General features: G+C 45.0%; 1 protein-coding gene and 1 long non-coding RNA gene across 10 annotated transcripts in view; one reads left to right on the forward strand and one right to left on the reverse strand.

Annotated features, from left to right (window-relative positions):
• The window catches only part of EFCC1 (EF-hand and coiled-coil domain containing 1), a 65,754-nt gene that overhangs the window by 37,940 nt on the left and 12,510 nt on the right, over nt 1–15,304 (forward strand). For all 8 annotated transcript variants that reach the window (XM_083603036.1, XM_083603039.1, XM_083603038.1 and 5 more), the window contains exons 3-5: nt 34–173; nt 10,028–10,163; nt 11,168–11,333. In XM_083603036.1, the coding sequence (XP_083459162.1) occupies nt 34–173; nt 10,028–10,163; nt 11,168–11,333 (442 nt within the window). The remainder of the gene's footprint in view (nt 1–33; nt 174–10,027; nt 10,164–11,167; nt 11,334–15,304) is intronic.
• The window catches only part of LOC310757671, a 52,007-nt gene that overhangs the window by 11,615 nt on the left and 25,088 nt on the right, over nt 1–15,304 (reverse strand). The window lies entirely within an intron of this gene.

Below are 15,304 nucleotides of genomic sequence, written 5' to 3' on the forward strand. Positions count from 1 at the left end.
ATTTTGTCTGTTTACCTTTGTGGTTTTTTTCAGGTTGGAAGCCCTGAAGCACCAGCTTCCTTCGCAAGGCAGCTCGGACCAGAAGACAGCAGTGGCTGGTGGCCAATATGCCTCATCGGTTGCACAGCGAGATAGAAGTTCACCCACTGGAGGTGCAGGGATGTCAGAGAATGGTATGGAAACTCGGTGTGCATGTGGTACAATGGCCACCAGCTTGGATGGCTTTAAAATAGGTTTAGACAAATTCATGGAGAAGGCTATCCATGGACCAGCCATGATGGCCATGCTCTGCCTCCACGGTCAGAGCCACTAATGTTTCTGAATACCAGTTGCTGGAAACATCAGTAAGGGAGAGGGCTCTTGTGCATGGGTCCTGCTTGCAGGTTTCCTACAGGCATCTAGTCGGCCACTGCGAGAACAGGGTGCTCATCTAGATGGGCCATTGTTCTGACCCTGCAAGCTCTTTTTATCTTCTTAAAGGAGTGCACCATTTAGATCGAGCCATCTTTTTGAGCGGCCATTTTGTGAGGGGATCATTTTGTGTGGTGATTTTCTGTATTAGCTCATGAGGAGGCAGCCATCCCAAGGAGCAACCTAATGTTTCCTCCCCAAAAGATGGCAGTTTCATTTGCACCGTCTTTCTTGGGCTTGATAGAATTCTCTTTTCACCAGAACTAGCTGGGGCAATTTAATTCTAGTGGGTTTCTTCTGGCTTGTGAGCATGATGTGCTGCTGCTTGTTTTCAGATACTGGCCATGAACTTCAGGCACTGTCTGCTTCAAGAAAGCATTTTTGCAGTCCTTTTCCGAATGGAAAACGCATTTAGCACATTATTCATCAACCACATTCATAAAGAGAGTGCTCTGTGTTTGTGAGTCTTTGCCTGTTATCTGACAGGCGATACAGAGTTCTTACTCATGTCTGCAGGTTCACCAGAACTGCCTCGTTAATATTTTTCCAAAGCAGGGCTAGAGAGAAAAACACACTTGCAGTATTCCACCGCCACCCCTTTTCCAATTTGTTCCCCATTCCTCCTTTGAAATGCATTGGAGGGTTTCATGTGAGTTTATGCCAATGCAGCAAAGTGGCCATGGCGCAAGAGCTCCTAAAGGCTCCCCAGGACGGTCTCACGTCACAGTGTCTCACTCTGAAGAAGGACCCTAGGTCATTTTCTCAGAGAGTCATTTGTCATCAGCACTTCACTGTGGTGGCTTATGCTGTTTAAAGTTTAAAAAATGACTTAGAAAACTTTTAAACAGTTGGCAGCAACCATTCTAGTCAGCAACAGACTGCTCCATGGCCAGCAGGCATATCCTACCCCAGCTGTCTCTGCTGAGCACAGGACAGGCCGCTGACGGCAGGGCAGGGGGAGCAGATTGGCTGGTGGAAGCAGCAGATGGATGCCAACCAGTAACAGGCAGCCCTGTCACCAGCTGACAGCCGTGTGTGTGTGTGTTGTGAGGAAGGGCGATGTTACCATCCACCACCCTTCCCAATCCACTAAGAGCGTTTCCTGAATCAGATCATAGTTCACCACTTTCTGGGAAAGCTAGAAGAGTCTAAGCTGAGTCCCATTTTTCTACGTTAAAGCACTGCTTTAACAGTTATTGGCAGCCCCTTCAGTAGCTGAACACATTTGTGCAGAAGTGAGGAGTATCTCCTTGAGTAGTAGGTGGAAGACAGAATGAAGCACAGAGGGCAAGACTGTTAATAGGGCAAGACTGGAGCATGATGAGAAATGTGTATGCTATAAAACGGATTACATGTGCTCAGTTTTATATGGGAAAGCAAATCCCAGACAGGCTGAAATCTCAAGTTGATACAGCTCAGTGAGTGGGATTTTACTTCTTTTCCTGTCTTGGTTCCCCCATTGCTAACATAAGCTTAGTAATCTCACTGCCAGCAGCAGGAGCAACATTTGAGGAACTTTCAATAGTTATGATTCAAGCTGGTGTTTTGGTTTTAAAAAAAGTGAGGCCCTGTGCAGGAAAAATGACAGCAACAACACTATCATCCATTATCTGCCTCAGTTCTTTCTACTGAATGTAAACCTTGGTAGGGAACCGTTTCAGGAACCGCAGCAGACCTAGCATGCCTTGCCTTGTTCCCAATAAAAGGGAATTGCTTCAGTGACACTCAGTGACAATTACATTGAAGCCATTTCCTTCTGCTGGCAGCAAACCTGTGTAAATTAGGGGTTGTACACTCGTTGCATGTTGCATGTGAATAACCGTACAGACATACAGCTTAATGACTTGTGTACATGGGAACACAGATTGTACACTCTTTGAATGTAACATGGGAACACCCTTCTAGCTATTTGCATAGGAAGAATCTTCCGACCGTGCTCCTGGCTGAGATGATGTATCCTAAAACCAAGCTTAAAGTTTGATGTGCTTTGACTAGCTCCAGAGCACAGACATGAAAGTAACGAAACTTTCCCCAGTCTTGCGGGATGAACTGCATTTTACTACAGTGCAAATCCCACAGTGCTTGCCTCTTTTGGTATTCCCTTTAGCTGCTGTTAATTCTTGCAGTCAGACAGAAGCAGTGTCAGTCAGCTTAAGAACTAATCAGGAGTGACAAGGTACTGTATCTGAAGGAGAGGCTTGAAATCTAAACGTTCGGCTTCAAGGTCATGCCATGTCAAACTAAGTGAAAAGTGTCGGCATAAACAACTATTTGGTAAATGGAAGACTTGCAAATGGGAAATAATAATACTGGATCATGTCTTTTAGCGTACTGTGGGCTAATGTGGTCAGCAATTTGCAGAACAAACCCATGCAGAAAAGATATTTCCATTCTTGGGCAGGGGTGAGGGACAAGAATGATTGTTTAGCTGTGCAGGCAGGAAGGCTGCTTATAAGTTCATGCCTCCTGTGTGTTTGTAAAGAGCTAATCTGGGTGTCTACTGTACCCCAGTGACTCCTAAAACAAAAATGTAATCTTGGAGGTCAGCCTCATCATTGGCTTGTGGGTCAATCTTCTCTGCTTGATCCGCCATTGACCATTCTTCTTTGAACTCTTATTACCAAGAAATGTAGACTGCTGCCTGGAGCATTTTAAACTGATCTGTCACCAGGGTGAGCTGGCAGATGTGTTACGAAAAAGGAGCAATGCTGCTGAGTGCTCCAGATGGCTGGAAAGCCAAACAGGATGTTGATGTTTTGGGACTGTACCATGGGAAGAAGGGACAGTCTATTATGTGCTCTGAGCACCGGATGTTAGCTCAGAGTGTCACATGACCCTGTACTGGAAGTACATGGGTGGAGTTTTTCTCTCTCTGCAGCTGGGTATCAGAGAGTGCAGACATGTTGTTCTCTGCACTGAGGAAAGACAGAAATAAAGGCATGTAAATATATATTTCTGTCTGTCTCTTTCCCCCCCCCCCCTGGGAATGGAGGAGGGGGAGGAGTGGTGTGTTCTTCTTCACGTTGAGGAGAATCGCCGATTGGAGACCTCCCTTGATCTTGCCGGGAGTCGCAGACAGGAGGTCACAAGGATTCAAGCCGGGCACCTGGAGGGTGGCCAAATTCCTCTGAAGATATGGCTTGATATCAACATATGGTAGCAGACGCTGCTGGTTATCTGATCCATTGGAATCAGCATGAGAGGTGAGAGGTTGATGGATCGTGTGCCATCCTCTGCACCAAGGAAAGAAGATAACGTCTGCATTGCAGCCAGAAGCTGAACAGACGGAAGGACACCAAGAGGAGTGTGTTTCAAGGCAACGGAGCCCCAAAAAGGTATGCTGCATTTCGGGCTAGAGAGAAAAGTGAACGCAGAATGGTTTAATTCTCTGGTTCACAAGAAAGAGCTGCGTTTGAAAAAAACAAGCTCTGAAAGAAAGGCTTGCATACCAGGAATTCCTGTGGTGAGATAAGGATTCCCGTCCCGGGGAAGGTTGCTAAGCAACGACAGTCGGGCAGTGGAAAACTACTGACACCTGGGGCTGGCTCAGTCAGAGCCGGGAAAGCGAAAGTTGTTTTGACTTTGAGACAGCTTTGAGAATTGCCTGCCTGAGAGACAGGCAGAAAGACAGCTCAAAAGGAGCTTTTGGGATTTTACTAGCTCAGGAGTGGAGAGCTGAGACTTGAGTTCAGCATGGATGCCAAGAAGGGGGGAGTGCCCCTGAGTGCCGTGGTTCAGGATGAACACAGCTGGCATGCTGCACTGGAAGTGAAGGACAGGGGGAGGGAAGAACGGAGTTCTAATTCCCCCACTGATGTTGCTACTGGAGAGGATGCTGTAGCTTTGAACGTTGTCCGATGCTACAATTGCGGACAGGCTGGGCATCTTCAGCGGAGCTGCAAGAAGCCACGCCAGCCGAAAGGAGCGAAGGGCCGCTCAGCAAAGCCTGAGGCGTCAGGCAAAGGTCGTACCAAGCCTATGGTGGAACCTGCAAGGGCTTTGATGGCGAAAGGAACCACGCCAGATGTTGGGAACGCGTTTATTATCGACACTGCAGCGACGGTTCATATGTCCCCACACAGAGGACTCTTTTCGACGTTTAAGAAGCAAAGCTTCGCTGTGGAACAAGCCAACGGTCAGAAGCTGGAGGCGACTGGGGTTGGATCTGTGTATCTTAAGAGTCTGAACTTGACAATACAAAATGTTTACTTGGTTCCTGAATTGAAGTTCAATCTGCTAAGTGTTTCGCAGATTGCAAAGAGAGGACTGAGATTGTCCTACGATGCTGAGAGCTGCAAGATCTTCAAAGATGGAGAGTTATATCTTTCTGCCAGACAGAAAGGTGGACTGTATTTGTTGGACTTTGACCAAAGTGATTACATGGAATGTAATTCTGAGTCTAACGTGATTTCTCTTGCAGGTGTGACCAAAACGAGCGCCAAGAAGGTGGCCAGGGTCGACAGAGCGTTTCAGCGGGTGTATGCTGATGTGATTGGTCCTCTAGAACCATCTAGAGGCAATGCAAGATTTTATCTTGTGTGTGTGGATCATTTCTCTAACTTTGTCTGGGTTTATGTGTTAAAGAAACCACAGGAAGCCTTAGAAAGGTTTCAGGAGTTTTGTGACAAAGTTAAAGATATGCATGATGCTAACATTGATTGTCTTTTGACAGATGAGAAGCAGATTTTTCTTTTACAGGATTTCCAGAGGTTCCTGCAGAAGAAGGGGATCAGACACAAGATTGCTGTTTCAGCGGAAGCGTGGAACAGGGGTGTTTGTGTAAAAGTGAACAAAGAATTGCAAAAGGGGATGAATGCGCAATTGCTTAGTTCACATCTGCCACATGAGTTCTGGGCGGAGTCACTCATGTCGTTTTGTCATGCGTGGGTGAGAAAGGTTTCAAAAGAGTTGGGAAGTTCTCCTTTTGAGAAACTGTTCCAGAGAAAACCTTCTGTTGCCCATTTCAAGGTTTTTGGGTCTCATGTGAGGACAGAAGCTCCAGGTGGAGTAAAGAATGCCAGAGGCATTTTTGTGGGGTATGAAAAGGGTCTCTACAGAGTAATTTTGTCTGAATCTGGTCAGGTGATTCTCACAAAATTTCTAGAGAGTGCTCCTGAACAGGAGAGAGTGATAGTTCACACATTTCCCACAGAGGACGATTCAGATGATGATGATGATTTCACAGAGTACAGTGGTACTGAGAGCGACACTGATAGCTCGGAGAGCTCAGTTGTCACAGTCATTGAGAGGAAGTCTCACACAATGGATAGGCCTTCACAACTGAAGGATGAACCACTGTTTACCGTTGGAACTGGTTCTCCTAAGAGTCCTGAGACTGAACCAGTGAGCAGAGAGGATCAGCACCTCATACGCAGGTCTGAGAGAGTCACAAAGGGTGAACCACCCAAAAGGTACTCAGAAGAGTATGCTAATTTAGCTGTTGCATGTGTTGCTGTTGTACACAACTGAGGACAGGTTGGAGCTGTGTCTAAGTCAGAGACAAAGACACAACAGAGAGTTGCTAGCCAAGGTAATGCAGATGCACTCATTCCTTGGAAGCCAGACAACCAGAGAGGTACACTGGGGAAACCAGTGGCGGGTAGTTCCAAGGGTGGAACTGAAACAACAGGGGAGTGTTATGTGTATAACAACTGTTTGTTTTCTTCTCTGGATCACGCTTTGCTTGCCGCAACATGCATTGATTCTTTTGGGGGAGGTTGTTACGAAAAAGGAGCAATGCTGCTGAGTGCTCCAGATGGCTGGAAAGCCAAACAGGATGTTGATGTTTTGGGACTGTACCATGGGAAGAAGGGACAGTCTATTATGTGCTCTGAGCACCGGATGTTAGCTCAGAGTGTCACATGACCCTGTACTGGAAGTACATGGGTGGAGTTTTTCTCTCTCTGCAGCTGGGTATCAGAGAGTGCAGACATGTTGTTCTCTGCACTGAGGAAAGACAGAAATAAAGGCATGTAAATATATATTTCTGTCTGTCTCTTTCCCCCCCCCCTGGGAATGGAGGAGGGGGAGGAGTGGTGTGTTCTTCTTCACGTTGAGGAGAATCGCCGATTGGAGACCTCCCTTGATCTTGCCGGGAGTCGCAGACAGGAGGTCACAAGGATTCAAGCCGGGCACCTGGAGGGTGGCCAAATTCCTCTGAAGATATGGCTTGATATCAACAAGATGATGGGGATGGGGCAGCAAGGTGCTGGGAGGACAGAGTCATGAATGCCATGTAGTCTGCCCTGCCCTTCCCAGCCTCGCCTACTGCCCTCTGGTGCAATGGAAGACGCTGCAAGTACTGAAATAAGATTAAACTGCAAGTCTGGTTGGTAGTTGTACATGGAATTGGGGTGGGAGCAGGGGAGAGCTTGCCCTTTGCCTCAGGCAGCAAAATGTCTTGAGCCAGCGCTGTCTATCATAGCTGGAAGAGCAGTGAGGATTTGTGTAGTGCCAAAAGAGAGAGGATTTATGAAGGAAAGGGAGATGTGTGAGGGAAATTTGCATCCATAGCAATAAGGATGCAGGCTTGTAGTACAGTATTCTCACTCTGCTCTTTTCTGTTGTTATCCTGCAGCCCTGCAGTCAGTTGTTTTGTTAAGCTCCTGCTACCATGTTTCTGTGTTTGCTATTAATGAAGAGTTGGGAGTTACATTGAAATGGAAGGCTGTATTTCTTCAGAATGACACTTCCCCCCACCCCCGCTTTACACTTTGTGCTATGTCACTTCCGGGCTGAGGGCGTGTTCCGTCAAATGATGTCTTTCCCCTGTGCCACCGACTTTATCCTCCTGTCTGAGTTTCTGACTCTCTCAGTTTCGCACACTTAGCCTGTGTGTGTGTGTGTGTGTGTGTGTGTGTGTGTGTGTGTGTTGTTGTTGTTGTTGCAGTAGAAGAGGAGGAAAGTTTACATGACACACTAACTTCCTTTCTGCTAAACTGGTCAAACTGTATTGGCTTCTTGTTCATTTGTTTTACAACAGTGCCCTCTCCTGGGCAGCATGAAAATTGTTCAGCATGTCTCATCGCTGGCAGCAAAATATGCATAGGAAGATATTAGAAGTCACCCCCTCCCCCCCACCTCCCACTACCACTCTCTGCTGCTTTCTCTGTCAACCCAGCCTTGTGCCATCTCTTTTAAATGCCTGTCAAACAATTGGTACAAAACAACAAGCATGTGACATGATCCAAGAGGCTTCATTTCAAAATATCGTAGCTGAACATCTCTCACTGCCCACAACACTAGTCATTTATTTATTGCATTTGTAGCCTAAACCTTTCATCAGGAGGCCTTATGGCAGCATCTGCTATAAAAGGCAGTGAAACTGCAAGAACTGTACAAAACAGCAAAATGAGAATGGCCAATAAAACAACAGGACCAGAGAGTGAAAACTAGATAAAAGCAGCAAATAAAAATGTTAAACTGGGTCATGGATATCACTTAAAGCAACAAAAGAACTAGGTGGAATTTGGCACCTCAAAGTTAGCAAAGGCAATGCCAGGCCAACATATTTAGGGAAGGAGAGAATTTTGTCACTGCCACACACAAAAAAGACTGGTCAACTAACTTCTGAAGTCAGGAACACCCAGAGAAGGGGCTCTGATATGGTCTTTATTATGCTGGAAGTGAGACCTTACTGTTGTCAATTGACATTGTCCATCTGCTGTTGTCAACCCAGCCCTTGCAGACACAGTTCTACTTTAGATTCTCATTATTTCATTGGATTCCTAACACTTTGCCTTTCCAGTTGGGAGCCTTATATTCTCTGTGGTTTCAGTCTCTTTCTGCAGATGGATCAAACTAGCACATTTTTGAACCTGAAATGTAGAAAGATGCCACGAATATACATGCACATCAAATTCCACAGCTCTGTCTTTAATGTTAAAGAGAGGCATCAAGTGTCAAACCAACATAGAAAGAAAAAGGAAAAAAACCAAACAGGCTTGTTAAAGCAGAAGCCCCGTCTTGCTCAGCCAAGTACTGAGCTGAGGCAATGCAGGTGACGACTAATGGAACTCATTCTTTTAGCATATGTGGCAGAGATTCATCTCTCGAGAAGAAGGCTGTTTGTATTTCCCTTGCGACACGTACTGTGATTAACGGAAAAACCTAGCACTCCAGTTTGCAAAACAGCTACTTGCGATGAATGTGTGAGTAATGGCCAGCAGCACTCTTCCAACTCAAGTCTGTAAGGAAATCCATGTCTATAAAGCAGGCAATTATCTTAATCCCTCAGCCTATTTCTTTCTCCCTTGTGAATACACCCACATAGCCGGAATTGGAGTGATGCTGCCTAAAAGCTGCAAGCCTCTCCTCCTTTGCGAGCTTCTGTAACTTGACAGCATTGCAAAAATACGGTCCTTCCTCTGTGTCCCCACTGCGGAAGCTCTGCTTCACACCCTGCTCACCACTTGCTGCCCCCCTGCTGCACTGACTTTTCTGCCTGCTCTTCCATTGCCTCACCTTAATCCTCTGACCTCTGTTCAGCATTCTGCTGCTACAGAACATAGGAAGCTTCATTGTACTGAGTCAAAGCCATCAGTCCATTTGTTTCACATTGTCTACCTTGACTGGCAGCAACACTCTAAGGTTTCAAACAGTAGCATTTCCCAGGCCCTATTGAGAGATTCAGGGATTGAATCTGGGACATTCTGCATGCATGCAAAACAGACACTGTACCACTGAGCTTCCAACATAATTCCCTTCTCTCATCACTCTGACTATATCACTTCATAAACCCCTACGCCGGCTCCTTATCCACTACCAGATCCTGCACAAGCTTCTTGTTCTTATCTTTAAAATTCTTCATGGCCTTGCCCCACTCCTTATTGTTATTTTATCTGTTTGTTCTTATATGCTGACTTTCGTTGCATTTAGAGGGCACTTCCGGACATTTCATTTCCTATTCATTTTTGTGCTTTACATGGCCTTTCACATACTGCAAAAGCAACCTTTGGAAATCTAGTGGAAGTTTAGTGCTCGTTTTTGTGTTAATTCATGTGCTTTTTGGGAGGGCTAGTTTTACAGTATGTTTCGGATCTGGGGGAAAGGTTGGTTTATATGAAAAAATAAGAAATATATATATGAGAGCATGGGGACAGGATGTGATGGCCGTGGGCAGGGCCAAGGACTAGTATTTGGTCCTATACTGGAACAGGGCTGAGCGGGGATCCATTCACAACCAGGAAGCCTTCTCAGACTCTTTTTGGCTTGCCACTAGTCGACTCTGATGCAGAAGTTGACATAGTATTTCACTTCCTCCTGAGCAAACTCCGCGGTAATGAATGGGAATGGTACTTTAGTGTGCCTTCCATTCATTTGCAAAGGGCTTAGATAGAGGCAGTTTCAGACATATTGAGCCAATTAAGAAAGTGACAGGAGCTTGGGGTGTTGTTTTGTTTTTTTTAATGTAACAGAGTCATCATTTTGGCTAAGTCTTCCCAAGGGGAAGTTCTCTTCTATCTAGTAATGAAACTTTTAGCATTTCTGCCAATTATTCATTTAAGATTACCCACTTGATCTTGCTTAAATTGAATCTCATTTGAAACTACTGTTTGAAGAAGGTGTTACAGTGAGCGCCGCTAGATTTTAGGAAGAGGTTGTTCTTTGTTTCCAGGGGAAGAACAAATGTTTCGTTCTGTGGAAGGCCAGGCTGCTTCTGATGAAGAAGAGGAGAAATGGTCAGGGGAACAGCAATCCCAGGTGGCCGAAGTGAAGAAACTCCTCGCCAGACTTCCCTGTTGCAGTAGTGGGTATGTCCCAACGAGAGCTTTTGTAGGACACTTCTTCATTGTCTGAGAAAGCTACTGGGGGCAATTAATGATGTATCGCAGGTACAGTTGCATTTGAAGCAGAACATGCAATATAGTTGTATCAAATCAAAAGGGTGGTAGTACACTGAGTACATCAGTGATTATCCCCTGTAGTTGTAGAACATATGTTAATTAAATCCATCTGATTCAAGTAGATGTTAGGGATGAGAACTGAGCCTCCCACACTGCTTTCCCTGGCATCTACAAGGTTCAGATGGTAAATGAAATTAATCTGATTCAACGCCAGAGAGTAATGCCAAGCCCTATAATATTAGACAGCATAGCAGCGCGTTCGGGGAGAACTGTGCATGCAAGCCAAGGTGTCTCTGCAGCTTCCACTGTAGTCACTCACGCAACTCGACAGGCAAGCTGACCTTAAACACGAAAACCAGCTTGCCTGTAAAACCCTGTGAGCTGCTGCTGTAGAGGAACTTCAAAGATATCTCCAGCTGCATGCCCCATGCCCCATTGTCTAAGCACATAACTTTCTGGGATTGCAACCACAATTGCATTCCACAATTTGGTGAATAAATTCTTTTAAATAAAAACAATTTCTTATTAGTTCTAAATTCCACATTTCATTAGCAGAATTATTTCTCATGGCCTATTTTTCAAATGGTGGAGATTCCACAAGTATTATTATTATTATTATTATTATTATTATTATTATTATTATTATTATTATTATTTAAATTTGTTAGTCGCTTTATCTTGACCAGAGCAACCCAAAGTGACTTACAATCAAAAATAAAGCAAAAGACAGAGAAAGACATGCTTTCATTTCTTGTCTATGCAGTTGAATCCTGTTTTGTTTCAGAAAGGGATTTTGTTCCCAGGGGTGCACAGTTCAAATATTTTATACTGTGCAACGAAGAGCGTTCATTTCTAACTTTATGAAGCTACAGTGGAGAAACACACAGTCACTGGAGTCTTTCTGCCCACAGGTGTGATGACACAATTCTGAAGAAGCTGATGGCCTCCTTTGAGAACATCAGAAAGGACGACCGTGAGAACACCATTGTGGAACTAGTTAAGCGACTCTCAAAGTTAACGGAACAGCTTGAGATGAAAGGGCAAGAAGTGAAAACACTGGGAACAAATATGGAAGAGGTAGATGTGTGTGTATTATGCCTTTTGGTGGGGGGGGGGAGCAAATGCAGTGTGTCACTGAAGACTGGCTGAGATCCAATAGAGTGCATGAATATTGCTGATCTCCTTGTTTTGTCTCTGATCACAGCTTTTGTCAGAAGCGACCTCCAAAAACCCTTCACATTTCAGGAGTTTTTTGTCAAACAAGTGGTTTCAGCTGGAGGTGCTCAGAAGCTCTGCTGTGCATGTTCACTTTTTGCACAGTATCGGGAGCAGCTGGCAAAAAGGGACACCAGGGCCACACCTGGCTTCCCAAGTACCATTGCGGCTTACCAGGAGGGGTGAGGTGGCGGGGAGTTCGGTGAACTGGTGGAGCCAATGCAGCATTTCTCCCAGTGCATCTGCATTGTGCCAATCTCCCAGCCATCCCTTCCATCACCTCTCGCCTTTGCCCCCTAGTAAACCACAGCGATGCCAGTGGTAGGAGGACAGGTGGATGCCACTCTCTCTCTGCTGGCTGCTGCACAGCCCTCTGGATCACAGCCAATGCTAATCTCTATTTCTGTCTCTTTCTCAACAAGACTCTGAAACGCATAGGGCACTATCTAGTGAATTAGATCAGCCAGCGCAAGGACAGAACTTGCCCCCCCCCCTCCTCCGAGAGGAATTCTCTCTGCACACACACCCTCCCAAATCTGTTTCCCCAACTCTTTTGGAATAGATTCGGGGGAGGGCACAGGGTGTGGAGGGGAGAGAAGAGGGAGGGGAACGTCCATTGCACAAGCAGAAATCCTTGCACTAGTGTAACTGTCTTGCTGGATATCACCCACATTCTTTTACGACATCCTCCATAGCTTGCTAGCAGAGAGTTGTTGCGTGACACTGTCCTTCCACTGTGGAGTGACACAGTATATATTGGGAATGTATATTTGTATGTAGATACAGTACATGTAAATAATAGCTTCAACAAGAATGCAATATGAGGCTGCTTTGGGCATGTGTAGGTTGAAGTCCCAAAGTCCAGTAGTCTGTCCAATCTATGCTGATTACTGTTAAGAGGCAGATTCCATGCCTCAAAAATTGGATGGAATGATTCAGTTCTCAGAATTTTCAAATGATCTGTGCATCTTGGACTATGTGTGTATAATTTTATAGTGTAACAATTATGATACCCCCCCATCAGTAAATATCAAGCATCTCTGAACCTGGAATAAAATCTAAGAGTGGGCTGAAATAGCCTCCTACTCAATTATACATAAAGCTTTTAAGTTAATATAGGAATTACTGCCAGACTGTCACTTTCTGTAGGCAGTTTGCTAAAACTGTACCTAAATGGCATGGTGTGCTCTTATTTATGCGTTCAAAACCGTACCTTTAAAGGCCGTTCAAACAAATGAAGCACAACAAAGTTCCCTTCAGCTGCAGGCCGGCCAAGAGTAACAGCCACACGTATGGATCAATAATTGATCCAATCTAAAAGTACAAAGGCCAGGAGATGAAAAAGGTTGTTAACTTTGATTCCTTTTTAAGTATGCTCCAGTACGTAGCAGCAGTAAATTCAAAGAGCTGTCCTCCAAAGAAAGAGCTTAATGAAGGTGTCAGGTCATAAATGATAGATTGAAGAAAACATTAGTAAATTTTGAAGATAAGTTGATGCTTTACCAAGCCGAAAGTGATAAAATATTGCCAGTGGCATAGAGACTAATACGTGGCTTTTGCTAGACAAATGAATCAAAAAGTGGAGTTGCTTTCATCCACCAAGAAGATGCCTAATCTTTATATAGGCAAAAGCAATTGGGCATAAAAGCTGCTCATACACAAACACTATCTTTGCATGGAGGAACCATGGTCATGTAATAATGTCAAACCATGGTTTGGTGGTGTGTGAATGGACCCAGTACTCACATGTGCACATCCTCCTCCCTCCACCCACCACACTCTCATTCCCTTCCTTAGTTTCAATCTTGCATTAAACCATAGTTTGATGTGGCATCCACAGTGGGCAATCATGGCCAAATCAAAAGTGAAAGAGGGGGCTAGAGCGGGAGAGGGAATTAAATGGACTGGGGCTTTGATCATGTAGCACCAAACTAGGGTTCCATTATATCAGAACCAATCTGTTGTCTTTATTTCAAAATGACCTTAAAGGTAAAGGGACCCCTGACCATTAGGTCCAGTCGTGGCCGACTCTGGGGTTGCGGCGCTCATCTCGCTTTATTGGCCGAGGGAGCTGGCGTACAGCTTCCGGGTCATGTGGCCAGCATGACAAAGCCGCTTCTGGCAAACCAGAGCAGCGCACGGAAACACCGTTTACCTTCCCGCCGGAGCGGTACCTATTTATCTACTTGCACTTTGATGTGCTTTCGAACTGCTAGGTTGGCAGGAACAGGGACCGAGCAACGGGAGCTCACCCCGTCGCGGGGATTCGAACCGCTGACCTTCTGATCAGCAAGTCCTAGGCTCTGTGGTTTAACCCACAGCGCCACCCGCGTCCCATGGATGGACCTTATGCAACATCAATTCTATATTCAACCATATTGTAGAGCTGCAATCCAGAAAACCAATTTTTAAAAACTGTGTGCCTCCAATGGCTGTTGGAGGGAATGTGCTTTTGGTATTTGGGAGGAAATGGGAGTGCGGTAGTAGTCTAAATAGCCCTTTCTAAGCCTTGCATAAACCTAAAGGTGATAATCTGGATTGCGCTTCAAAACTCTCTGTTTTCCAGTGGCAATTGTGATGTAATAGTGGCTTTCAGAGATGCCCATTACCAGCGTATTTGGATCCTGGCCAATTCCAATTGCACTTCTGCCACCAGGACCTTTAAAAATCTGTAGCAGCAACCATGATTAAAAGGATGAGAAGCATTACCATCTGCATCCAGCCTGTAGTGTTACATAAACTTCAAAGAAAATTATGAACTTGTGGCTGCAGCACAGTTTGTACAATAATTACAGCACCATTCAATAGCATTGATCAAGGAGAAAACAAGCTGTGTGTGTCCAACATGATAAAGACCCCAAGTTGCTTTGTGGAATTTCTTCATTGGTTCTGAAAAGGCAGGTAGCAATTAGCTTCTTGATAAGCTGAGGACTAGTGGATACTTGCAAGAGAGCTCGTAATTGCCTTTGTTTATCTGTTCCAAACAAGGAGAAACAGGCGGAGAATAGAGAACACTGTGGAATATTCACACAGTCAAAGTAAGCATGTGTCGAATTGAAGCTCAAGAGATCCGACAGCGTGGCTAAAGAGGGACACAGTTTTTGAGGGTCTTGGTGTGTTGTCCTGTTAATTGCTTCACGTGAAGCAAATGCAGTCCTCCTGGCCTCTCTGGCTGGCATTTGGGACTCTGTCCAGGACAGATCCTTCTACAGACCACTCCTGTGGTTCCACCCTATCTGCCTCTCCTTGCTGGGGACAGGAGAGAGATTCAGTTTGAATCTATTGGATTTGTACTCTCTGAAACAATACGCAAACCAAACCAAAACAATCCATCAAAATTCACGCATATCCAGGTTTTGCTATGTAGTTCTCCAACCAATGGTGTGTGTGTGTGTGTGTGTGTGTGTGAACATTAGTGCACAGGAATGAATATATTACTTTAAAAACTTACAAACATGCATCGTATTAGGAGTGATTGCTTGCAAAAATGCGTACGTTAGTCAAAAATGTGTTTATTAGGATAAATATGCACAAGTGCCGTGGAATTTTCATGAGAGTTTTTTTTTTTGTTTGTTTTAAATGAAAATTTCCTGCAGAAATGTGGAGAACTGATTTTAAGATTTGAAAAATGAGAAGCGAGAGAACCAAAACAGGCAGTCTTGCATCCCTAGTCCCTGCCTACCATTGTGGGCCCCAGGAGATGGTCCATAAATGTGAGAACACATCCTTTGGTCTGAAAAAGGTTCCTTACTACTGGTTTAATGGATAGAGGGAAATATAGACTTTGAAATGGATTCTGGATTTGGGGACACCTCTCTTGTAATGTGTCAGTA

The sequence above is a fragment of the Podarcis filfolensis genome (genome assembly GCF_964270895.1).
Source record: "Podarcis filfolensis genome assembly, chromosome: 2".
Classification (NCBI taxonomy): domain Eukaryota; kingdom Metazoa; phylum Chordata; class Lepidosauria; order Squamata; family Lacertidae; genus Podarcis; species Podarcis filfolensis.